The sequence below is a fragment of the Macrosteles quadrilineatus genome, unplaced genomic scaffold (genome assembly GCF_028750875.1).
Source record: "Macrosteles quadrilineatus isolate MER2022 unplaced genomic scaffold, UCM_ALF_1.0 Scaffold_1__1_contigs__length_201487025, whole genome shotgun sequence".
Classification (NCBI taxonomy): Eukaryota; Metazoa; Arthropoda; class Insecta; order Hemiptera; family Cicadellidae; genus Macrosteles; species Macrosteles quadrilineatus.
The window spans coordinates 89,638,555-89,664,653 of record NW_026542594.1 but is presented as its reverse complement, the minus strand read 5'-3'; the positions used below and the strand labels follow the sequence as shown (position 1 = coordinate 89,664,653).

Genomic DNA, 26,099 nt, shown 5'->3' with positions numbered 1-26,099 from the left:
TTTGTTTTTGATAATATTACTGTAGATCAAATTTCACATGCTCTTAATCAGATATCATCGAATGCCGTTGGATCCGATGGCATTCATGTTAGATTTATAAAGTTGATATTTGATGATATTAAACATGTAGTGTGTCATATTTTCAATTACTCAATTTCTTGTTGTGTTTATCCTAGTGAGTGGAAAAAAGCTTTAATTGTGCCTTTGCCTAAAAATAAGAATCCGTTGCTATGTAAAGATTATCGTCCAATCAATATTTTATGTGTATTAGGAAAACTGTTGGACAAATTAGTGTACTCACAAATAAGAGATTTTGTAGATCGTAATAATATTATGTCTAGATACCAATCAGGTTACCGAAAGTTCTATAGTACCCAAACGGCTCTTATTAAAGTGACCGATGATATGAGAAAAGCAATAGATTGTAGACGTGTAACTGTACTTACGCTTTTAGATTTCAGTCGTGCTTTCGACTGTGTTAACCACGATTTGTTGTTGGCTATTTTAAAGTCATATAATTTTAATGTTAACTCAGTTAAATGGTTTGAATCCTATTTATCTAATAGATTGCAACAGATTAAAACTCGTAGTGGAAATGTATCACAGTGGATGTTGAACTCTGTAGGGGTTCCACAAGGTTCTACATTGTCTGCTTTGTTATTTAGTTTATATATAAACAGAATTAGTGATAATATAATGTTTTGCCAAACTATGCTATATGCAGATGATATGCAGTTGTACATACATTGTGAGCTAACTAAGATTAACGAATCTGTAAATAAGCTTAATGCTGATTTAGAAACTATTAACATGTGGTGTAGAGACCATGGTTTGAACTTGAATGTAGGTAAGTGTAAGTCAATGATTGTAGGAAATCAGAGGTTACTAAATTCAATTATATTAGAAAATATATCTCCTATTAAGATAAGCAATCAAGATTTAAGATTGGAGTCCGAAGTGGTTAATTTAGGTTTAAGAATATGTAGTAACCTATCATGGAGTAGCCAAGTAAATCATGTTGTTAAGACTATTTATAAACATCTGTACCAGTTTAGACGACTCAGGTTTCAACCCTCCTTTGATATAAGAAAAAAACTGATTTCTACTCTTGTATTCCCTGTGATTGATTATGCTATTGTGTCATACTGTGATATTAATAATGAACTAACTAATGAGTTACAAAAGGCACAGAACGCTTGTATTCGGTACATATTTAGAATGAGGTATGACGAACACGTTACACCTTTTTATAAGAGATTGGGTTGGCTCAAAGTAAAAGAAAGAAGAGAGTTAAGAGTTTTGAGTTTAGCATTTAAAATAATTAAATACTCTAAGCCTGAATACTTAAATGAATACTATCGAACATTGCATAACGTTCATCAAAGGACGACTAGATTTGGACAGGAAATCTTACAATTTCCCATTCATAGGACTCAAACATACACAAATTCATTTGTTGTGACGTCAATAAGACTTTTGAATGGACTAGACAATAGTATTAAAAGTTTAGAATCAGAAAACAGTTTTACAAAAAAGGTAAAAATGTTAATGCTGAATCGATACTAGTTAAGAACAAAACAATCTGTAAAGTAGAACATTAACTGAAACGATATTTTCTTTTTATTAAGTGTTGTATTATTTAGAAAGTAAAGGGAAGAATACTTTAATTTTATTTTTAAATAAGAATATAGTATAATATGTTATATTTGTGTTTTCTATAAATAGTGGTTAAACCTAAACAGTTTGTAATTAGAAAAAAACATTGTAAAATTGTGGAGCCTGTCCTGGCGGAAGAGTGGACCTTCGGTCTAAGCCAGGGCAGGATAAATAAATAAATTATCAAATTATCTCTCTCTCTCCTGGCCACCACGAAAATCATAAAGCGCTATCTTACCAGCACTGTGTTCATGGAAATACATTCACTTATTTAACTAATAATAATATCGACCTATTGTCTTTTTTTAATTGCCATTCCAAAATTCAATAATTTTTCTTTTTTCTATTTGACAGCAACTTAGCAGACACACAGGTAGCACTGCCTATGTCTGCTAGTTCCTTTATTTTATTGTTATAATTTTTGGCTTTATTAAAACTCGTATAATATATTTTAGTGACAAAAGTCTCTGTCTATTATATTTTATTTAGTTTATAATCACAGTTTGTAGCCTATGTTTTTTGGAATAAACTATATTCATTCATTCATTCATTTGAGGTTTATTTCAAAAGCATGGGTATAAATGAATAAAATACCCATATTTGTATAATTGTAGGTATATTAGAATGAATGGTATTGCTCTACGGCTACCATAATAATAACTTTAAGATCAGCCACTTGTGTTGGTAATGTCTTAACCAATATAGGCCTAAATTACTTTGGATCTATATTATACATTTGTTTCCAAGGTGATTTTGCACATTAAAGCTGCCAGAATTTGCCTTTATGCATACCTGTGCACCAGTAGTTCTGATTCTGAATTATATATAAAGTTTTAACTGACTGCTTGATTCCTGTGCGTAGGACGAACCCACATGTAGTATATAATAAATTGCTGAAATTTACTTACCATAACAATAAGATGATTTTCATAAATAAATCAAAATGTTTTAAATGCATCATATCACTTTTAATTGGCATATGAAATTACAACAAATAGGTGTGTATGGATTGCAATTGCTTTATAAAATAAATATAATGGTTACAAAAAAATATATATACCTAACATTTGTTCACTCGGGCTTATATAGAAAAATAGATCGTGAAATAGTACCTCCAGATGCATCGATAGCGCTTACATTGATTTCCAGCCGCCATCTCAGATCTAAAGGGTGAAGAAGAGCTAGGTTACGTTTGGCTGAATGTACCCAGTACATGAATTGGCCGTTCAGGAAAATCTAAACAGAATCAAAAATTGTTTAAGTTAATAATCTACACACTAAAATATTATTTAACAGAACAAACCCCTTTCTGTGCAAAAAAATTCACTTAGGTGTAGTTTTGCATAGCATAACTAAGTTATTTCTAATTGTATTAATGCATCCTGAAGGGTGTGAATACCTTGAACTTAGTTTGCCTTTCACGATATAAATGAATTGAGCTTGAAGCTTATCATTCAACAATAATGTTATAATGTTTTAAACACTTATTTTGTAAAACCTTATTCACTGTTAAAAATATTCCTGCACTATTCCTAACTCTTTCTACCGTCATTTTCTTGAGTAAATTATTTACTACATTAACCAAGCCTACTATTGTAAATTGGCCAAGCCTAAAAAAGTAAATTGGTCCCGGGTCAATGATGGTAATATAATGTTCCTTAAATGGGATGTTACGTACTTATTTAATTAAATAATTATAACACATAATTGTAAGAACTAAAATAATGTCTTGTTTTTATTCATTTCTCAAACTTAGAATTGAAAATATTACATCAGCTGTAAATAGAAATAAAATTAATTAATGAGTCCAGACTAACAGATATAATAATATATAACAGTTCTCCCCCACTTGACTTCAACGTTAGTTCATCATTCACTTGCAACAACTACATTTCTTAAAATTCCTTATTCTCGAAGATCGTCTTAACTGCAATGGTGGTTGGTTATGAACAGGTGGTTCTACAATATTTTCAACATATGCTGGAGGTTCTTCAATGTTTTGTTGGTTAGCACCTACAGGCGGCTCTGACACTATGTAATCCATGTTTGATCCAGATGTGGTTATCTCTGAGGAATCCATTGGAGGCTGAGGTAAGATTTGAGGAGAAAAGGGACTTGATGGTGCAGGATCCCCTAAAGGTGTGTTCCATGGCAAGACATTTGGAGAGCTACAAACATTTGTTTGACTTGGTATGATTTGGGTTGCTTCTTGGTATCTATGAAAATATTTTGGTGTTTTTGATAACCCACTAGCTTCAACCTGTGTTTTTCTGAGCTGGTTAATATGTCTTTTTATTTTGTTTTGATTGTCTAATAAGATGATATAATGAAGTTTTCCCAAACGTTGTAAAACTGTACCAAATTTCCACTGTGTAGATCCTACATAGTGTCTGGCATGAACTCTATCTCCTGTATTTAGTAATCTTATTTTGGCAGAATGATCATCAGGTATTTTTCTTGTTATTTTTCCCATAGGACGTCTGAGATGTAATCTAATACGTATAGTCCTGTTCATAAATAGTTCTGCAGGCGTTTTACCATTGTTAAGAGGGCTTGAGCGGTACTTAAATAAGAAAAGATTCAGCTTTTCCATCAGACTTCCTGTATCTTCAGTCATTGCTTTGAGTTTTTGTTTCAAGTTTTGTACTGATCGCTCAGCCAGACCGTTTGTTACAGGATGGTTTGGTGCACAGAAACGTTGTATTATCCCGTTATCCTGACAGAATTTAGTGAACTCATCAGACTTGAATATAGAAGCATTGTCAGAAACAATGGTGTAAGGAAGTCCATATCGAGAAAATAGGTCATCCAGTGCATGTATTTTTGTTATTGAGGTAGGGGCTTTTGAGGACATTTTTACTTCCAGCCACTTTGATTTGGCATCTACAACCACAAAGAAATAGTGATTTTTGAAAGGGCCGGCATTATCTATGTGAATCCTTTGCCAGTTTTCTTGAGGTTCTTCCCAAATGTGAGGAGGGGCTTTGACTGGATTGTTTTTTACTTCAGCACAGCTTTTACATGATTTTACCATGCTTTCGATTGCAGCATCTATGCCAGGCCAATAACATAATGATCTAGCAATGCTCTTCATTTTCACTATTCCAATGTGAGATGAATGTAATTCTTTTAGTACTGTTGGTTGAAGTGTTTTAGGGATGTAAACCCTTGACCCTCGCATAATAATACCGGAATGAAGGGTGAATTCTGGATTTTTTTATTTCTCCTTCAAGAAGCTTTCTTTTAAGGCTTTGTAATTCATGGTCTCTATTTGTCTCTAATCTGATTGTGTCTGCGGTAATAGCTGAGGTGTCTGTAATCATGTCAAGAGTTGTCTGATTTACCTTGTATGAGTCTTCAAGGAAGTTCACCAACTTTACATCCAGAGGAATTGGATTTCGAGAAAAGTAGTCTGCATTTGTATGTTCTTTTGATGGTCTCTGTTTGATTTCGTAATCGAATGCACATAAGAATTGGGCGTACCTTAATAATCGATGTGCTGAGCTGACTGGCATGGCTTTCCTTGGATTGAATATTTGTTGAAGTGGCTTGTTATCTACAATCAATATAAATTTTCTGCCGTAAAGGTACTGGTAAAATCTCTTAATACCCCAATACACAGCAGTGGCTTCTTTGTCAAGTTGACTATAAGCCGTTTCACTTTTAGTTAAGGATCTGGAAGCAAATGCGATGGGTTTTTCTTGACCATTTATGACATGGGACAGTACTGCTGAAAGACCAGTAGGTCCTGCATTCGTAGCTAACGTAACAGGATAGTCCGGATTGAATGGAGTCAACACTCTTTCACTTGTGATTTCTTCTTTGATTTGATTGAAAGCGTTTTCACATTTGTTATTCCATTTGAACTTAACATCTTTCTTTAGAAGCTGAGTTAATGGATGAATTATTGAAGATGCATTTGGAATGAACTTTGCATAGTACAGTGCCAACCCGAGAAATGATCTAACTTCCTCTATATTAGTTGGACGAGGTGCTTTTGTAACAGCTTCTATTTTATTTTGACATTTAGTGACACCTTGACTTGTTATACGATGTCCAAGGTAATTTATTTCAGATTGAAACAATTTGCACTTATTCATGTTTACATGTAAACCATATTTCCTCAACGTCTGGAGACACTTTTCTAGTCTTTGATAGCACTCTTCAAAAGAATGCCCTTGAATAAGAAAGTCGTCAAAATATGCAATAGTTCCATCTAAGTTAGATACTACCTGGTCAATGATTTTGTGAAACTCTTTTGGTGCATTTTTGATACCCATAAAGAGTCGTTTTGCTTTGTAAGTTCCCCATGGAGTGGAAACTGCAGCATAGTTTTGACTTTCTTCTTCTAACTGTACATGTAAATAAGCTTTATGCAGATCTAAAACACAGAAGTATTTTCCTCCATTTAATTTATTTAAAAGATCTTCGATTCTGGGAATAGGATATTGAGTATCTTCTAGTTGAGGGTTTAGTGTAATTTTATAATCTGCACAGATCCTTACAGATTGATCTGGCTTAGGAACAATAACTAGTGGAGTACCCCACGCCGAGTGATCAACTTTTTCTAGGACCCCTTGATCAACTAAGGATTGTATTTCTCTTTTAGTTTTGTCTAACAAGGCATAAGGAATAGGTCTAGGCTTCATAAAGATGGGTTTTGCATTTTCTTTCAGTTTTAAAGAACATTTGAAATTTGGAATGACACCTATATTTGATTGAAATACATCTTTGTACTTGTTTAAGATTTCAGTTTTTATTGATTCGATATTATTCTTGTCTGGGTCCAAACGGTTACCAGTATTTATTATATTAACCGCTGATACTTGTACGTTTAGTTTTCTAATCCAGTCTCTACCTAATATAGGAGTGTAGTTCCCTTTTACAACATACAAATTACCGTGAGTTTTAATCTGTTTGAATGAAATTGGTACCCTTGCTACGCCTATTGGTGAAAAAGATTGATTTGTATATGAGCGAAACCTTACATTTGATGGTTTCAACTCACAATTCAGTTTCAAACTTTGAAAATCAGTTAATGATACTATAGTAACTTGACTACCAGAATCAATTTCAAATTGTTTTGAGCTTCCACCAACCTTGACTGTGACTACAAAAGGATCGTCTCGAGGTTCACCTAAATTGTAATAAATAGGTACAGTTTTTACCTGATTGCAGTCATATTCATAATCTACGTCGCTTCTTTCAGATTCTGATTCTTGTACTTGCTTTATTGGCTGCCTTATAAGAGATAAAATGCAGACTTTCTCTATGTGGCCTTGCTTATCACAAGATTTGCAATAAAGGTTCTTGGATCTACAATCTGATGCTTTGTGATTATTCTTTCCACAGCGTAAACACGTATTTTCTAATCTAAGTTCTGTAAGTAGACTTCTTCTCTTGAAGTTTCTAGATGATTGTTGGCTTTTTCTAGCTTTATTTCTCATAGAATCGAAACGAGACACAATTTTCGATGATCTGGATTTAGAAATTTGTTTAACATCTGTATCGGTACTGTATAACTTGTTTTGTATTTTAGCAGCTTCAATTGCTAGTGAAATTTCAACTGCTTTTTCAAAACTGATTTCGTTTCCTTGCTGGAGAATCTATTCCCGAATTTCACTGTCACGAAGTCCACGAATAAATTGGGCTTGTAAAATGCTATTTACTGGTTTCCCACAATTCTTTTCTTGGCAATTCCATTTTGAAGATATAGATAGTTGTTTTAAAACTGTAATGTATTCAGAAATTGATTCATTAGTACCTTGTTCCCTTAAAAAAAATATGTGTCGTTCTGTGAGAACATTTGTCTGTGGACAGAGCTGTTTCTCCAGTAAATCAGTCAAGGTTTCATAGTCTTTTGAAGATGGAAGGTCAGGTGCTGTTAAACTTGATAGAAGGGAATAATATTTAGCACCGAGTGCATTTATCAATATTCTTGCTTTTGTTTCCTTGATTTCATTTGACTCTCCATGTAACTTTTTCAGTTCAAAGAAGTTTTCTAATCTCTCTTTATAAGATTTGAATGTTTCCACTTTTTCATCAAAAGATTCAAAGGTTACAGAAGAATTTAAGCTAGGTGTTGTGACTTTACTGTCTTCCCCATTGTTTTCTGGTCTATGACTTGCAAGTTGTCTTACTAAATGGGCAAGAGCAGCAGTTTGGGCTTGTAATGTTTCCAATATTGCTTTGTTATGTTCAGTCACTTCTTGATTATCCATTTAGAATGTCCTGTTCTCTTCAAGCTTGTAAGTAATGCCTAATCTTTTTATTTTCACCTCTGAGTCGCCATTGTTACGTACTTATTGAATTAAATAATTATAACACATAATTGTAAGAACTAAAATAATGTCTTGTTTTTATTCATTTCTCAAACTTAGAATTGAAAATATTACATCAGCTGTAAATAGAAATAAAATTAATTAATGAGTCCAGACTAACAGATATAATAATATATAACATGGGAATGGGATAAAAATTTACTCAGTTCAAAGTGGTTATGATACTCGCCTAAAGATCTGAAATCCAATCCTGAGAAGTTCCATTCAAGAGGAAAAGACATAGTTGCTATTTGTCAGTGCTATTTTATGATATTTTCCAAAAACAGATCACCTTATTAGTAACAAGGTTATTTTCTGGACTGTTCCCACAACTGTAATAAAAGCCTTACAGTGTAAAAATACAAAAAAGGTGGCTAAGTGTTAATGAATTTTTTTTGGAACTTGTTTACCTGAAATCCAACTGTCTCAGCTGAAAGTGGTCGCTCCCACTTTATCAATAGGCTATCATTATCAAGTCTACGAACTATCCCAACTTTAAGGGGATTTGAGTTTGGGTCTTCATTGGTCTGAAAAATATTGATTTTGTTGTAGAAAAACTAGTCCTAGAAAGGCTATACATTGAAAAATATACTACCCATTACCCAAATAATGCTTAAAAATATGGTAGGTGTTATTAAGTTGGTCACTGAAATCCCCATCTTGAGAAAACAAGGAAAACAGACGATTGCCATAACTGCACCCTATTTTTTCATGGAGGGTCATTAAGATCACTAATCTCTAATTAGCCTTGGATGGCGAGGTTGCTTTGTTATAGCTTGCATTCAACAAACTAATTACAAACTCCCAAAAATACCCCTTCAGTGAGCCCAAAAGTGTAAGGGAGGGGGTAATGGATGATGATTGCCAGGACAGGAAGTGAGAAAGTCCCTGGCACATGTAATAACTTAAGATGAACTTTCTGATAAACACATTACCATGGTCTGGAGAACATTCAGATTTATGAAAGCATAAAACAAAATCAAAAACAAATTCAAATATGCATGTCAAAGGCTACGATTATACTAGGATGCTGATATCCAGGATGCTCTCGTCCTGGAAACTAGCGGGGCATTAAATTAACTGGGACTAGGCATTAATCAGACTAGGGACGCCAGCGTCGGTTGCTAAAATAAACCACTGGACACTCGATTTTGTGCCTCCCAGCTGGGACGTGGGGTTTTATGGTGTATAAAAGGGGTTTTCTCATTTTCACCCACAAATCTAAAAAAAATATGTAGGCCTAAACTAAATTTTTTTTGTACGGTTATTAGTTGCAGAGAACATTTAACAAAATTTAAATTTAAAATTCCCATGCCATTCTTATGGAAAAATTGTTAACTGTTGTACTTTGCTTGTTTATGGATATATTTTGATCAAACTTTTGTTTATTCTAAGCTATTAATATTTTGTTAAACATACACTTTATTAGCCTCCCTGAAGCAGCAAACCTGGATAGTCGTTAAGCCTAATGTTATTTAAATATATATATATATATATATATATATATACAAAAAGTGACAAAACATTGAAATAAAATAGCATTCTGAGAGGCTAGCATCCCAACATAAATCACGTCATTTTCGGATCCAAGTGGGATGCTAGCCTCTCGGACGCCAGCATCCTGGACGCCAGCATCCCAGACGCCAGCATCCCGGACGCCAGCATCCCAGACGCCAGCATCCCGGACGCCAGCATCCCAGACGCCAGCATCCCAGACGCCAGCATCCCGGACGCCAGCATCCCAGACGCCAGCATCCCGGACGCCAGCATCCCAGACGCCAGCATCCCGGACGCCAGCCTCCAAGTATAATCGTAGCTTAACTCTTTAGATACATGGATGATTCCCAAATAAGCAATGTCTGTTATTAGGGAACGACAAATGAGTTACCATCATGAGTCACAAAAAATAGCTTAAGCTTCTATGCAACTATAGCATATACAGTCAATCAACTCTCCATATTTTACATGGCCTTATGTATAGTTTCTTATGTAGGTAATTAACTCGTGTATATTTTCAGAAAAAAATTGCTTAAGACAAAATGCTTTTACCTCCATAGAGGGAACATAACTCTCTGGTTCCTTTCCTTTTACATAGAGTAGGAGAGTGTTCCTGTCAAAATCATATGATGTAGTTGGATCGGTGGTTGCTGCTGCCTCTAGTGCGGCACTTCCAGACCACACGTTGTTGCGAGCCAGCTCGCGAAGATGATCAGCTAATGACTTGATTAGGTGATCCTTCACACGCATCTTGCCTTGCAACGTCTGCATTGCTAAACTGGTAACGTTCGGTTCACCAACATGATATGGTACCTTCAATTAAAAGAGTTGTATTATATATGTATTTTGTTTCTTTGACTATGAAAGCTTGTCAGAATGCTGATGACATTTCTTGTAATAAATACATAATTTCTAAAAGCGATTTTGCTAACTTGCTGATTGGAGGGTTGTATCTTTGACTATTTTCCAATAGTCAATGGTTTTATAAATCAAGTTTATAATTTAAAATAACTATTGGAATATACAACAGATTTAATATAACAATTACAAGTTATTTCTATTATTAAGAAGTAAATTTTATTGACAAAGGAGTGTGCTAGGTATTTAATTAGTAAAAAGATATTTTATATATTTTTTTATAATACAAGTTGTTTGTTGAATTTGTACCACTCATACTCAGTAGTGGACTGGTATTTTAATAATTTATGGCACTTATGTGCATATTTTTCAAATGAACTAAAGCATAACAATTAAAGACTGATGAATTTAAAAAATACCTGCAGTAAACAACTACTATCATGCAGAGTCGTTTTGGATCCTGAAACATTTGAATTATGAATTTGTGAGGGAAGTAAAAACTAAAAATATTACAATAATAAATTATAGTTTATAATATTGTAACAAGGGCGGTTCCGGGGCTAATTTTCGGAGGGGGCCATTCTATCGAGGGTGTGGGGGGGGGGGGGGGGGGTACTCTAATTCTAGGCCAGCATTTTTGACCACTGGACAACCTCTAGTTAATTATTAATACAAACCATATGGAGGCTATATTTGACTTTGCTTTGCCCTATTGTATGTTATAAAATCCATACCAAGAGGCCTTGTTGTGCAGGGATATGCACATCAACACTTTGGCAAAAGAAATGTGAATATTTAATGAACCATCATCCCATCATTCCAATCATAACCATGTTGGTTTTCCTTGAATCACTTTGCTACCCTGCTTTGTTGATAAGGCAATTCTGAATATGCATATGGTCAGTGGCGTTCCCAAGATTTCATTTTGGGGTTGGATGACCACTGGGGGTATGGAATATCCCCCAGAAAAAAAGGTGGAATTTAAAGCCTAGAAACGTATATTTATACGTATTTGAGCTCTAAAATATGCTCAAGCTAATAGTATTTATGTTAGCTAATAAAATATAAAATATTTCGGGGGGGGGGGGGGGGGAATATAAAATATACAATATATATCCCTCCCACCCCCCTCCCCTCTGAGACCGCCACTGCATATGGTGATTTAAAAGTTATAGATTAAAGTAAGAATGGGGTAACTGAAAAAATGATGCCTCTTTAGCAATAAAATAATTCACTATCATGAAACTTTGTATGTCGATAATAACTGTATCAGAGAACATGAAAACTTAACTTTTGCAAAAGATATTCTTTTTTTTATAGTCATGTAACTGAGATATAGCATGGTCCTAAAGGTCCTCCTTCAAGGACACCTTGAATGATTTTTTTTAAATTTTTAATTGACTGCTAAAATGCTACGTGGGTCTATGATTTTTTTAAATATAAAAATTACAAATGGGTCTATTTTTGTTCATAATTATTTTACCACTGTAGTGTATATGAGTGAAAATTTAAAAACGTACGTTTTCATGTCCCTGGCCTTTTACTTCGTAGATACTGGATTTGTAGTTTATTATTATGTGTTTTAATATTTTTTGGGACGGGGACAACATGTTACACACATTTATTTGGTTTTAAATAGGTTCTAGGTATTTTTTTTGTATTTTTAAAGTCTCGAAATTCACGACCATGACGTGTCTCTAGGGTACATTTTCCAACTTTCTCGCTGTTTTTAGACTAATTATTCATGCCGAAAAATATAAAGCCATATTTTTATGTCATTAATAGTTATTAAACTTACAACAAAGGAGCATATTATTATTTTTTGTCATTGCAAACTGACTACCATGACAAAATAAGTCTGTCCCTCGATTTGGCGTCACGACCATTTGGGAAAATTTTTAAACTTTGGAGCACGACAGTGGCAAGCCTGGCGTCGATTGCGTCAGTTCGTTTTAGAGACTAGTTCAGGGTGTACGTCAAGTTTGTTGTGCCGGTCGTTTTGTGTTGAAAGAAGTAGTTACAAGATTAATAAAGGTAAGTTTGTGTTTTTTGTAATTTTGGTGTGTCCATGACCATACGTAGTCATTTGATGAAGTAGATGTGGTGTTAATTTTTGTTGATATGATATTTCAATTGCTACATTAACCTAGAAGTCCACTTTGTATCCTCGAACATGAGGTGCAGGGCTACCACAAGAACAGAGCCAAATAACACGTAATGTCACGACCAAGGTTTCACGACCATCGCAGGTTTTTTCACGAGCAATCCAACCTTATGGATTATAATGTGTTTGGTCGTGACAATAACTTAAATATCATTGTAAATTGAACAGTTTAGTTCAATTGAAACACATATTTTTATTATAACTAAGAGTATAATTGAAGGATTGTTTAGAAAGATTTAGATTATTCCAGACAATTCACGTCCGTACCGCTTGTCCCTGACCATCACGTTTATGATTTCTATCATAAAAATTTCAAAATTAAGATATCATCATGTTTTAATTTTGTATACACAAAAGAAGCACACCTCTATAAAAACATAACAATTTTTCGGGTCTCAGGTAAATTTTTTTGGAGTTATACAAACTTAAAAGATTTTATTGGCTTTTTTAAATTTTTTTATTTTATTTTATTTTTTTCTAGAAAGACCAAATATACCAAAAGCTTAGTGAGCTGTTTATTTGTATAATGGCCATAAAAGTAAATTAATTTATAGCAAAACATAGTTACAAAAATAATACAGTATTAACTATTTTTAATATTCAGTTTTATGTCCGTGATGGTCGTGACAAAATTTCGTGTTTTTCCATCAAAGATGCTATATTAATAAATACCCCCGCCGCAGCAAACCTGCAGACTAAGCGAATTTCCATTTGACTGATTGGATTTACACTGAAATGTCTACTTAAAAATATAACATTTATTCTTGATTTAAATAGAATTAGTTTAACAAGTACTTAGGTTTGCTGCATCAGGGAGGGTAAACTGTTTTTTTTTAGTAAGAAATAAAAACATTTTCCAAATTTGATCAAAATATGTTCACAAACAAGCAAAATACAACAGTTTACTTATTCTCCATAAGAATAACATGGGAATTTTAAATGTACAATTTTTTGGTATTTTCTCCGTAACCATTAGGCGCATAATAACGCTTCAATATACTAAATTATTTGTTTTTTTAAGCTCTACAAAATGGTTTGGAAAGAAATTGCTAAATTTTATGTTTTTTGGGTCAAAAATGGGAAAAACCTATTTTAACCCCATAAAACCCCCCGTAAACCCCCGTTCCCATGGTCCGATCATGCTGGATCGCGAACTCGTTCGAATAAACGTACGTTTACACGTTTGTACCAAATTTCATCAAAATCGGATCATTTTTGCTCGAGTTATCGTGCTGACGGACACATATATATATATATATATATGAATTTGAAAGGATGGTGTTTTTGGCCTCTAGGGACCTCAAAACGAAAAAAAAATCGGTCCCGCGTCCAGGTCTTACCATGAGTACTACGGTAATAGCTTATTCCCTATATGGGAAATTCGCTAAAAATCACCAAAGATATTGTGTTACCATGAACATTTTATGAAACTTCAAATGTCAATGAATTAAAAAAATAAAAACAGTTTCAAAAACCGGAAAAAAATGTTAAAGTGCTTTTCCTGAAAACGTACGTTTTTTAATTTTCACTCATCATATATGTCTACAAAATAAGTAAAACCTAAGCATCAGAACAAGGTCAATCAATCAATCAAGTAAAACCTGACAAATTTCAAATGTACGTGTACATTTTACCAAATAGATTTTTTTCAAAAGGTGTTTTTACTTTCTTCCCCTATACCAAAAGTATGGAGAAGGTATTGTTTTCGTCAAAAATTTTTAGTTAGAGTTTTTTTTAGTGGATGTATCCGTTTTGGGCCCCCCTGAATCCATTCGATTTTTAATGGTGATTTTCCCATAAAACCTATAAAATAACGGAAATATTAAATTTTGTTCGAAAATGACCTGAACAATTTTGATAAAAAATGAGTAGCCTTTGTAAGTTTAAGTCATTTAAGTTTTGAACAAAATTGTACAACTCATTGCTTTAAAAATCACAGTTCAAAAGTTGTTGTAACTTTTGTTATTTTTCCATATAGGTACTCATAAAAAATAACAGGAAAAGCCGATTTTGATTAAAATTAGTAAATATGTTGGTATATTGGTTTAGTAGTTATGTGTGTGTGGAGGTTCTTATAATAATTATAAGAACCTCCACTTGTTATAAAACAAGTTTACAATTATTGTAAACAAAATAGTGCAAGCCCCATTGCTGTAAACGGTTCAAAAACTATATTGCGACTTTTGTGATTTTTTCCCTATAAAATGTCTCTCTAAAATATCAGTGGTATTCCCACCGCTTAACATTGATAAGCGTTTTTAAAGGTTTTTGACAAGCTAATGGGAGAAAGTACGTGTCAGATTGTTTATACAATTTGTTTATACTATACTTACAAATAATTAATTTTTAATGGGGTATTTAGATGGAAAAATTAACTTATTCTACTATATAGAAAAGTTATTATACTTACCAGTGGAAGCAGCCTCCATTGGTTCAGATACTATGGCTTGACCTTCAGTTCTATCGGCCGCAGATTTTAAGGGAACGAATTGTATTGATTCTAATGGTTTAATAGTAACTTTAGGTTCTACATCAACTTTATCCAGATCCATCCCTTTAAAATGACTGGTGTCTTGGAAGGGAGACAAGAGATTCTTTGAGTGAGATGCGGGTACTAAGAGGGGAGAGGAGGAAAATTCTTCTTTTGACAGTTCTTTATTTGGACATTCCTGTATGATTTTAGTCTGCATTGGCAGGGTACTAGAGCCAGATAGATTGAGTGAAGTCTTTTCAGCCTCAGTGGTTGGATGGTCTATAGATTCCTTGAATTGACTTTTGTCTTCAGATGTTTCAGGTAAAATTCCATCATTTCCGGGCACTAAAGATTGCTCTGAAACTGTTTTAGTAGCTTGAATAACAGGAAACACTGGTGATTTTCCATTCCCTGATGTTGTCGAGCCTACTAGATGAGACTCAATTGGTTCTACTTTATCTGTAATCTTATGTTTGGTTAATATAAGGTCAACTTTTGGCTTTTTTTCTGATTCTCCAGAACGATTAGAGGACGATTGTTGCATTTCATTAACAAGAATATTTGCCTTTTCCTTTGGAAGAACCTCTTTTGAAACTCCTGTTTCTGAAAGCAAAGCCTCTCTTCCTCCTTCAGTTACACCTTTATCCAAACCGAATGATATTTGTTTAAGATTTGATGAGGATTTTGGCAGCACTTTCTCTTTTGAAACCTCTTTAAAAACTTTTGTAATTGGTGTTTCAGATATAGATAGTTTTTTTATGTTCAGACCAGACATAACCTCTTCCGAATCTGATGGGTTGGGTGAAATTACCACATCATCATTTTGAGATTCCACTAGATTAGGAAGATTAGCAGGCGTGATTGAAGGCTTTCTAACCATAAAATTATCATTAGCTGCCACACGTGTTGTTTTAACTGTTTCTTGAGATGGGGAGGGCATACTATCTTTCGACATACCGGTAACTGGTTCAGGAGGAGTCTGGGAGACATCATGAAAACTTTGTGTTGCTTCTTGTTGAGAAGGAGTCTCATTCAAAATCAATGGATCAAATGAGGAAAGTGCTCTGTGTGGTGAGGCTACAAGGTCATTGGAAGTATTAGGGTTTTCAGAAGCATTCCACACTTTTGAAACATGAGCTTGATCACTAGCGGATTCAGAAATTGTATCTTTTATATTTTTTCTACTGGGTGAGATAACTGGAAACTTCGTATTAGACAGAACATGAGAAGTTGGATTGATGTCAGGAGAATCTTCTAGTTCTGCTAAAGACGATTCATCTCTAGAAGGAAATTCCTTGGAAACAGACCGGGTGACATCATGGGAAACTCCAGAGATGGGTGGCTTTTCAGGATGCGGCAATTTATTTTCTGTTGGACTAGAAACTGATTCTTTTGTAAAGGATGATAAAATTTCACCTTCAGTTCCACTTACACTTTTCCTCTTATCAATACCAACTTCAATGTCTGCAATTTGAGATGTTTCTGACAAAGTCTCTCTTGAAATATTCAATGTTGGTTGTTTAACTACATCTATCTTCGAAGTAGCTTCTTGGATTTCAGGACTAGTAGAGGATTTTGAGTGAGGGTCTGTCACTAAAGTCAGTTGAGGGACATCTTCTGAATTGATTCTTCTGATTACATCTAATTTGAGCACACTTTCTTCAGCCGGATGTAATGATTCTAGATGTGTTGAAACTTTTTGTTCTAATTTAGAAATTTCATTTTTACCTGATTCCAAAATGTTTCCTGAAGTAATAGCAAGGGCATCTGGAAAATGGTCTTCAGCGGTATCCATTACAACTTTAGAATCATGAGCTTGATCACTAGCGGATTCAGAAATCGTATCTTTTATATTTGTTCTACTGGGTGAGATAACTGGAATCTGCGTATTAGACAGAACATGAGAAGTTGGATTGATGTCAGGAGAATCTTCTAGTTCTGCTAAAGACGATTCACCTCTAGAAGGAAATTCCTTGGAAACAGACCGGGTGACATCATGGGAAACTCCAGAGATGGGTGGCTTTTCAGGAGTCGACAATTTATTTTCTGTTGGACTAGAAACTGATTCTTTTTTAAAGGATGATAACATTTCACCTTCAGTTCCACTTACACTTTTCCTCTTATCAATACCAACTTCAATGTCTGCAATTTGAGATGTTTCTGACAAAGTCTCTCTTGAAATATTCAATGTTGGTTGTTTAACTACATCTATCTTTGAAGTAGCTTCTTGGATTTCAGGACTAGTAGTGGATTTTGAGTGAGGGTCTGTCACTAAAGTCAGTTGAGGGACATCTTCTGAATTGATTCTTCTGATTACATCTAATTTGAGCACACTTTCTTCAGCCGGATGTAATGATTCTAGATGTGTTGAAACTTTTTGTTCTAATTTAGAAATTTCATTTTTACCTGATTCCAAAATGTTTTCTGAAGTAATAGCAAGGGCATCTGGAAAATGGTCTTCAGCGGTATCCATTACAACTTTAGAAACGGAAGAGCCTTCAACAACAGCTGGTGATACTAACATAGGCATTTCAGGCTCAGATTTGTTTGAAATAGAATTTTTTGAAACTAAAGAGCCAATTACTGTACCATTAGATGGTTTGTTGCCATCTGTACTGGGCCATGTATTAGGTGATTGAGGTTTGGCAGTAGAGGAGATTGAAAGTTTGTCTAAGACTGAAGACTCTTTGGGACTTTGTTGTGGTTCCATTGTTGTTGATAGGTTGTTTAATGACATATCTTTTACTTTTAATTCAACCGATACTGGTTCATTAAATATAGAAGCTGGTGTTTTCAATGGTTGATTGTCCATTTCATGTGTTTTTCCTTCTTTTGAGGAGTTTGAGAGCAAGGAAGTCAAATCTTGAACATGACTAACTTCTGCTAGTGGTCCCATAGAATTATCCTAAAATGTTATCATATAAGTTTATGAATGAAGTTATAAATTAAATACTTATCAAACTATTAAATGTTGCCCCTATCTTGAAGCAGTAAAAATAAAAATAGCCAGACTTTTAAAAAGGACATCAACAAAAATTTTAAAAATTTTAAATCAATATAGAGTTTGTCTGTCTATATTATGTTATTTTATGGTATTGGTTTAATTTTCTATGTTAACTGCCAATGGTAAGCTGATTGTTTTTTTTTTCTGACCACTTATATCTTTTTCAATGGTTTTCAACAACAATAAGGTACAAAAAGGTTTTGCAGCCTTTATAAACCAAGGTTCTTTCCTCTGGTTTCAAAAGGGCTTTTAGATTGAATAACAAAAAATTTGGACCTGATGGAATTCACAGATCTGAATACCTTGAGATGACCAAAAAGGCATGGCCAGAGTCCTTTCAGCTCAATAGATCTTATAGTTTAGGGGATTCTGTAGATGGCATCTCAAATTTGGATCATTTATATTAGATATATTGTTGAATATAAATCAAACCAAAATTCAAGCTTAAACTATGATGATCAAATTATGTAAGTACCTATTGAATCTAGCTGTGGGGGTTAGGCTAGAAACAAACTGTTCAAATCTTAAAATTTGTTATAAAAATTAATGAAAACTAGGCTATTTCACATAACCCACTTTTAAATAAATGTATAAGATCGGTTTTAACTTTTTGATTACTATTCCCACAATTTGAAATCTTAAAACCATTTTTAACTAGCCATGCACATGATATAGGCATACATTCAAATTTAATCAAAGACAAATAATTCTACCTTGTCTATGGTAGTAATATGTTGGACGTTCTAATTTACAATTCATTATATAGATGTTGCTTTAATATCACAAAACTTTTTATACATTAAAACATATGGCATAGTTAAATTCACATAATACAGTTTCTGACAAACAAAAGACTTTTTCCCCTTTAAATACTGTGTGTTTGAAAAATATACGGTATTATTCATTAAAAACAAGTAATAACCAACAAACATACCTCATTATGTGTTAAAGACTTTGATTCCGACTGTCTCATTTGTTTTTCAAAAGCAGGATCTTCTTGGAGCGAAGAGAGACTTTTTCCATCATATTTGTCTTGAAAAGTAGTTTCTTCGTTTTCAACCACTTTTAAAGTTGGTGTTGGCTTTCCTTTCTGTGTTTCCAGTAATTTTACATTTCCTTCAAGCTCTTTCACCAATGTCAAAGATTTTTTCTCTAAATTGTTGGCATTGTCTTCGCTCTGCTGAAGTTTTTGTAAAGAATTGTTTAGTTTGTCTCTCAATTCACCAGCCTCTTTTGTTAAATCCTCAGAAACAGTTTTCCAATCAATGTCTTTAGCCGGTTGTAACACATTAGATGCTAAATTGTGGTAATCTAATTTATCAACTTTGTCTTTTTGGGCATCTAATATTCCTGTTGTTTCAGAGTGAATCATCCTAGAGGAGTTTCGAGGAAAGGTCAAGGATTTTTCAAGTTCATCGATCCTATGTCTCATCAAATCTTCCTCTTCTTTGAGCAGCTGATCTGCTTGCTGAAGTTCCAATAACATACTCTGCAGATGTTCCAACTTACTTCTTGCCCTTTCCTCAGTCTCATGCTGCAGGAATGGGCGTTCTCTGCTGGATTGTGAAACCTTCCACATGTACCACACTAAGACTGTAGGAAGGATGTTTTGTAGGATTTCTATTCGTCTCATAAAATGTTCTTCCCTCTCCTCTAAAGCTGCAATATCAGCCCGATATCTAGCAATTAACCGTTCAATTTCCTTCTTTTTTGTCATTCTGGTATATTTTTTGTACTATTATTGTTCCTAAAAAAATCAAGGTATTAGAAGTTTAACTAGCTTATACATGGTATATTCAGCATCCCTTCAATAATATAGCACCGATTAATCTGAACACGTAAAAAGAATATTCTGAATACTATCACCATTAAAACATTTTATTTTTAACTAGCTGAACCCGGCAGACGTTGTCTTGCCTTTGACTATTTATAATCCCGCGGGCTTTGCCCCGTTTAACTTCTTAATTTTCAAGATGATCTCATTCGCATGGCTCAATCACGTCCTGGTTGAAGTTCGTTCGCTACGCTCACTCACCTTTAGGTTGTAGCTCATTCGCTACGCTCACTCACCTTTAGGTTGGAGCTCGTTCGCTGCGCTCACTTGCCTTCAGGTTAGCTCGTTCGCTACGCTAACTCGCCTCCAGGTTGAAGTTCGTTCGCTACGCTCACTCACGCTACGCTTTTTGGTTGCAAATTAGCTGTTGTCATAAATGTAAAAGAAATAATAGTGCTGCACCCTGTTGGTAATCCTTGTAACTTTAATGCCATTGAACATCATAGGACAGAACCAACTTGTTTAATTGAAACAGCTGTTAAGATTCATTAATTCCATTTCTCATAAGGTTAACATGGGAAACTCCAGAGCCACTGGGGCGGAGCCGATTGGACGGATCACGAAATTGATGGTGTATAAACCTATTCCATGACATTCAACACGTATGTACCAAGTTTCGTGGCAATGGGTTCAGCGGTGTCTGAGTTTATCACTGCCAAACAAACAAATATATATACAAACATCCTCTTTTATACTTATATAGACGAGTCGATTTAGCCAAGGCCACACTAAAAAAACAGGCCGTAATGCTGGTCCAGCATGATGTCACGATAGAAGACGGCAATGACGTAATTTTGCTGTTTGTGATCAGCTGCTTGTTTTAATCTTTCATTGGAAAATAAATAAATAAGTACTTATACGTCATAGCCGTCTTCTATCGTGACGTCATGCTTGGCGAGCATTACGGCCTGTTTTCTTTAGTGTGGCCTTGATTTAGCCCAAAAAAGCCTCTAAGATAGAACAAATTCTAACAAATGGTTTTTCGGCGGTTTTTGGTATTAATAGGTGTAGAAAGTACCAGGAAAAAAGTCTACCAAAATCGGACAACCGGAAATCGGGTTTTTCCAAGACGGCCGCCGCGAGGCCCTCAAATCGACAAGATGACGGCAAAATCGTCGATTCATAGTTCCAGGATTGGCCGACTTCCACGAAAATTGGCAAAAACATGTAGAACTATATTTCCAACCTCAAATATGAAAACTAGGCAGACAAAGTAACTTAAAGATGGATTTTCAGCGTATTATGTGCTAAAAAATTAGATTTTTTACCTCAAATATATGTTTTTCTAATATTTTGTACAAAGTTTGTTATAATTTCAAATTTATTTTTTCACCATTAGATTCAACACAAAAAACCTAACAATTTAGTATATTGAATCTTTGTTCTGCTTCAATTTGTTATAGAGATATTGAAAGTAATAACTTTAGTAGACCTATGTTTTCTTGCCGAGATAACTCAATGTTAATCTTATGAAGAATAAGCATAAATATTAATATTATTTTTCATTAAACCTATATACTGTAGATAAGACTTTTTGTTCTGCTTCATATTATCTGTTTTAATATTTTTTTACTAAAAATTCCTTTTTTGGCAGTTACCATTGCAGTAAACCTACATATTCGGTTCCTCAGTTTTAATCATAAATAGAATAAGCAGAAATCAATTACTTATTAGTCCGAGAAGTATAGAATATACAGTAACCTTAAAAACAATACAAGAAAACGTTTTATGGTTTTATGTTGTAGTTTAGGGTGTGCAGTCGGATTTTTCCAACATTGGACAAATTTTGAAAAAAAGATACCATAAGCATTTTCTGTGCACAATTTTCTAAATATTGACTTGGGACCAACATCGATATTTATTGGGTGGTCAGTACTTCATTTCGATGGGAAACGTATTTTGGCCGCCATTTTGGATCCACCTTATTGGATATAATTTTTTGTTGTTGTAACGACAGTGTTGTGACACATTATTACTATATAAACTAAATTTTCACGCATATTCCATTGCCGAAATCCGTTTTTAAATACATTTTTTTTTTGTTTTATACGTATTGTACTTTGAAATTTTTTTATGATTATTTTCCTTACCTTCAGGTAGTAGTTCATTCTAAAATAATTAATGATGTAAGGGCTTTCATTTGAGCTATTGATCATTAAAATTGGACATTGTGCGAATGTTTGATAATTTATTTTTTTCTATTGTATAGGTGCAGTGGTAGAACATAATCAAGGGGCAATGGTAGTTGTATTATACTATATCATACCGTAAATTTAAGAACCAAATTTTATCAAACTGTGTCCTCCCCCCCATCGCAAACGTAAAGCTTGGGTATAACTGCAATAAGCATTTTATACTTAGGGTGCGTTCACAAAGAAAGCTGGTTACAAGCGCTTGTTGGCAAGCGCTTGCATTCTCGAACCGGCGTGAGAAAAGTTAACATAGTATCAAGCGTGTGTGTTCACAGACAACGCTTGTGCCGGCTAGCAAGCGCTTGTTACAAGCTCTGACAAAAACGCAAGAACGTTTCGTACTTGTTTTCCGGCGCTTGTTGGCCGAACCAGTCAGTTACAAACTACTCCACAGTGCACTAGTGCAGTATGGATGTCGATGAGTTGATAGCTCTAGTATTTAGAGCTTCCAATTTCCAAACAAATATATTAGGCTACCCACGTATTGTGGTTTTCCCTAGGAGGTTCAATAACGTAACCAATAGGACAAATATAACATGTATTAAGATGACAGACAAACACGTTTAATTCAATATTAATTAAGTGTTGGGTGATATGTTTTTGATGAAACTTGTATACTTTTACTTTATTTACCTAGAAAATTAAAACATTTTAATCATCTCACAATATTATTTGGATCATAATTAATCAGCTACATAGGGTGTTTAAAACTCCCTTCGAGTATTTTTTAGATTTTATTATTGGTCCAAAATTCTTTTTGGTGCATCGCCGGATAGGTTGCTTATGCCAATTCCCCCAAAACTTCACTAAAACACTTTCAATTTTCTTGAGGATGTAATGTATTAAACGTGGTTAACTCCATTCTCATATTAGAAAAAAAACCTCACTTTGTCCAATTTAAATTGAGGAAATAGATGGTGATATTCCCCGAACCTACCTCTTCCGCGGTTAATTGCATGAACACCTACAGATTTTTTGGATTTCTTCTCCAAATTTTTTATTCTACATTTTGAATCAAAAATAACTCTTCATCACTTGAGGAAGATATTGTCTCAACCAGAGCTGAGACTACACTCCTGAGCTTGAAATGCAAGCGTTTGTTGTGAACACACAACAGCATTCTCAAGCGCTTGTTCCAAGCGCTGAAAGTAAGTTACTTGTAACCAGCTTTCTTTGTGAACGCACCCTTATATGCCAACCCCGTACGAAGGACAGGTGCTCTGCTAGTAAGTTTATAAGTGTTATAAGTCCATGTGCTGGAAGCAAAATAATATACTTTTTGTAAATTAACTGTCTATATTATCTTCACTTGTAAACATTGTATTATCAATTGTTTCCTGAGAACAGTGAGTGTGTTTAACTTTAGAATGCAAGGGGGTGGAATTTTCTCCAGGAATATTTTTAATATGAGAGAAAGTATGCTAAAACGCACCCCAGTGCTTCCTGCCTCTGAGTACCTTCCAGAGTCTATTCATTTACTGGATGTCCTTGAAAAGTTTAGTTAATACAGTTTTGTAAGCTAGTTTGTAGCTAGTTTTGTAATGGTAGATCTTATACAAGCCAGCGCTGTATACTGGCTGAGTGGCAGGAGATTTTTCACCCAGCACGAGCATTGGCATTAGTGAACATATGTCGGTAGGGCAATATAGTGTATTATTGAGATTTAAGGTAATACTTTTGCTGCTTGTAATGCTCCTTTTGTTTTTTTAGAAAAAGTTTGTTTAGCATTCTATAAATAATACACCTACGAGGGCGGAATTTTTTGGATAAATTTTTGCACTGTGGTGACCTCAAACACGAGGATATGTAATTGAGAGTATACAGGGTGTCCAAAAAGTCCCGGGTTGGTTAAATTTTTTATATATATATTTAAAATAGAACTACAAAAATTTTTACAAATTTACTGGACATGAAAATCTATTTTTCGTCATACTACGTGGGGACACACGACTTTCAATACGAAAATGCGGCTGGAAACTTGCTGTTTTCATTTAAAATAAGCTATGTTCTCTTGTTGTCTTTTCCAATTACTTCTTTTCTTCTTTTCCGATCAATAATGTTAGCTAGCCTACATGTTAATCTTATGGTGAAAGCATATTTTTGCCGTACAGTTCATTTCCGATCAGTTTTAGAAGTTACAAACACAATGAAACAGCTGACTAATTGATGCCAAATCATTGGCCACAGTTAACCTCTCATTGATGTTACACGTGTGTTCAAATTTGTGTTTGTGATCAAATTTGTGGCATTGTATTCTACTAATAAAGACCTTTTATTTGATATGTATACTAACATATGCTTATATTTAAGATTTTTTTCTGACTCCTAGCCCTGAGGAAAAAGCGGATCACTGAATATGTGATAGGCTAAAATATATTTTTATGTCCAGTAACTTTGTGCAAAGCTTGTTAGCTCTATTTTTAATATTTAAAAAAATATTAACTGCCCCCGGACTTTTTCGATACTCTGTATATTAATTACAGTATTGAACATCTGTGTTTAATGCAATAGCAAGTACCGTACCATAATCCATATTTTATATCAATAATCTTATGAAAACAAATTGGGCAGTTCCTTGAAGAGACAGGCCAAAAATCTTATTCTTTTTAGTAGTTCTTTAGAACTAGCCTACCTAAAATAAACCAACACACAAAATATCTCAAAATAATACTGGTACCAGGTGTGATTTCTCTCCAAGGAAATTATACCAAGAAACTACTAAATGCTGTGCTAATTGCGGTAAAAGCATCTACAAGGACCATAAAATTTCCCTATTATGCTAGTATAGGGTAACTATTTACCCCATGCGGGCACTCCAGGGCTAATACTTTTCTTTAATTAATGAGTTGCCCTCTTTACTTATTGATATAACTTACATGATAGTCTTACATTTATCTATCTTCCTTTTAAGTACTGTGATAAGTCAGATATGTTGTGTAAACAAAACTTATCAATATAATGCAAATATTTCAAAGAGGTGATTTGTAAAATAGTCTAGGATATGGTACTTACAAGTATTGTATTGTGTTGGCTTCTTTTCACATACCTAGGAAAATTTACTTTGAAATTTTTATTGTGTTGTGTTGAAAGAAGAGTGAAGTTGAAATGTGTAAACAAAAAATTTAGTCTTTGTACTTTGATGAACTTTTGAAGTGTATTATCTGTGAATCGAATGTTACAGCTGATATAATTTAGAATCAGGCTAGGTTACTAGCACGTGTAGCCACAAAAGTAGTTAGTTATTGTATGTATAAAAAAAATCCATGATTTATTCTTACTGGTAGCATAGATACTGGTAGCATAGATTCTTACTGGAAATAAACTGTAAATTTATTTATGGATACTCCCTTAGAAGATTTCTCATCCTTATGGTACAGCTGAAGCCAATTTCATTGTTAGTTCTGTCTGGTGTACTGCAGAGGTCTTGTTATGTTTACAATTTGTTTCTTGTTATTTCAGTAATTTAAAACCTCGTTTAACCAAATAATACTATTTTAATCATAAATAATAACTCGTTCACTATATTACCGTACTATATTACTACATTACTATCGTTGGCTATATAACCAAACAGTGAGACACAAATAATGAGAAACTAACCCTAACAGTGACGTAGCAAGGATTTCAAAATAGGGGGGTCGACCGACCGGGGGGTCTGGGGGATATTCCTTACCCCCCAGGTAAAAGGGGGGTCTGAGAAAGTTTTTTCAAAATATAGGCACTAAAACGGTCTTATTTAGCTCTCTTGGCATTGAAAGTAACCAACCCCAACGTCAATACAGTATGTTTGTATAATTTTACATTTAATTTAACAAAAAATATTATATTTAAGACCAGAAGGGGGGGGGTCCGGACTCCCAGGACCCCCCCCCCCCTGTCTACGTCAATTAAATATAAAGAAAACACAACGTCTACAGAAAACCAGACAGAACTAACAATAACACCGGGTTTTCCTAGGCGCGGAAGTGGAGAGCGGAGAGAGGAACGTGGAGAGCGGACTCCACTTGTCTTAGGTAATTTAATGTTACTGTTTTCCTAGAAGCGGAGCGGAACACCATGTTAATCTCTTTTCCGCTCTCCGCGTTCCTCTCTCCGCTCTCC

General features: G+C 34.3%; 1 protein-coding gene across 2 annotated transcripts; it reads right to left on the bottom strand.

Moving 5' to 3' along the window:
• Positions 1 to 2,655: 2,655 nt before the first annotated feature.
• LOC128986220 (uncharacterized) lies at positions 2,656 to 25,134 on the bottom strand. 2 transcript variants are annotated; one of them, XM_054406485.1, is made up of 7 exons: positions 25,011 to 25,128; positions 18,907 to 19,719; positions 14,906 to 17,873; positions 10,751 to 10,791; positions 10,026 to 10,286; positions 8,387 to 8,503; positions 2,656 to 2,892 (listed from the first exon to the last, which is right to left on the bottom strand). In XM_054406485.1, the coding sequence occupies exons 2-7, from the start codon at positions 19,687 to 19,689 to the stop codon at positions 2,728 to 2,730; spliced, it is 4,335 nt and encodes a 1,444-aa protein (XP_054262460.1). In that variant the 5' UTR covers positions 19,690 to 19,719; positions 25,011 to 25,128; the 3' UTR covers positions 2,656 to 2,727. The 2 variants fall into 2 exon arrangements, with proteins under 2 accessions (XP_054262460.1, XP_054262549.1); XM_054406574.1 differs by lacking the exons at positions 2,656 to 2,892; positions 8,387 to 8,503; positions 10,751 to 10,791 and having other exon boundaries at positions 10,135 to 10,286; positions 25,011 to 25,134.
• Between the last annotated feature and the right edge of the window lie 965 nt (positions 25,135 to 26,099).

What these genes read in the sequence shown, in the direction of transcription:
- LOC128986220 (XM_054406485.1), bottom strand. Translation starts at nt 19,689, where the DNA reads ATGACAAAAAAGAAGGAAATTGAACGGTTAATTGCTAGATATCGGGCT. An exon ending in AGTCTTTAACACATAATGAG is followed by an intron (nt 17,874 to 18,906) that starts GTATGTTTGTTG and finishes ATAACATTTTAG; the next exon opens with GATAATTCTATGGGACCACT. An exon ending in GTTATGTTCCCTCTATGGAG is followed by an intron (nt 8,504 to 10,025) that starts GTAAAAGCATTT and finishes AATATTTTTCAG; the next exon opens with ACCAATGAAGACCCAAACTC.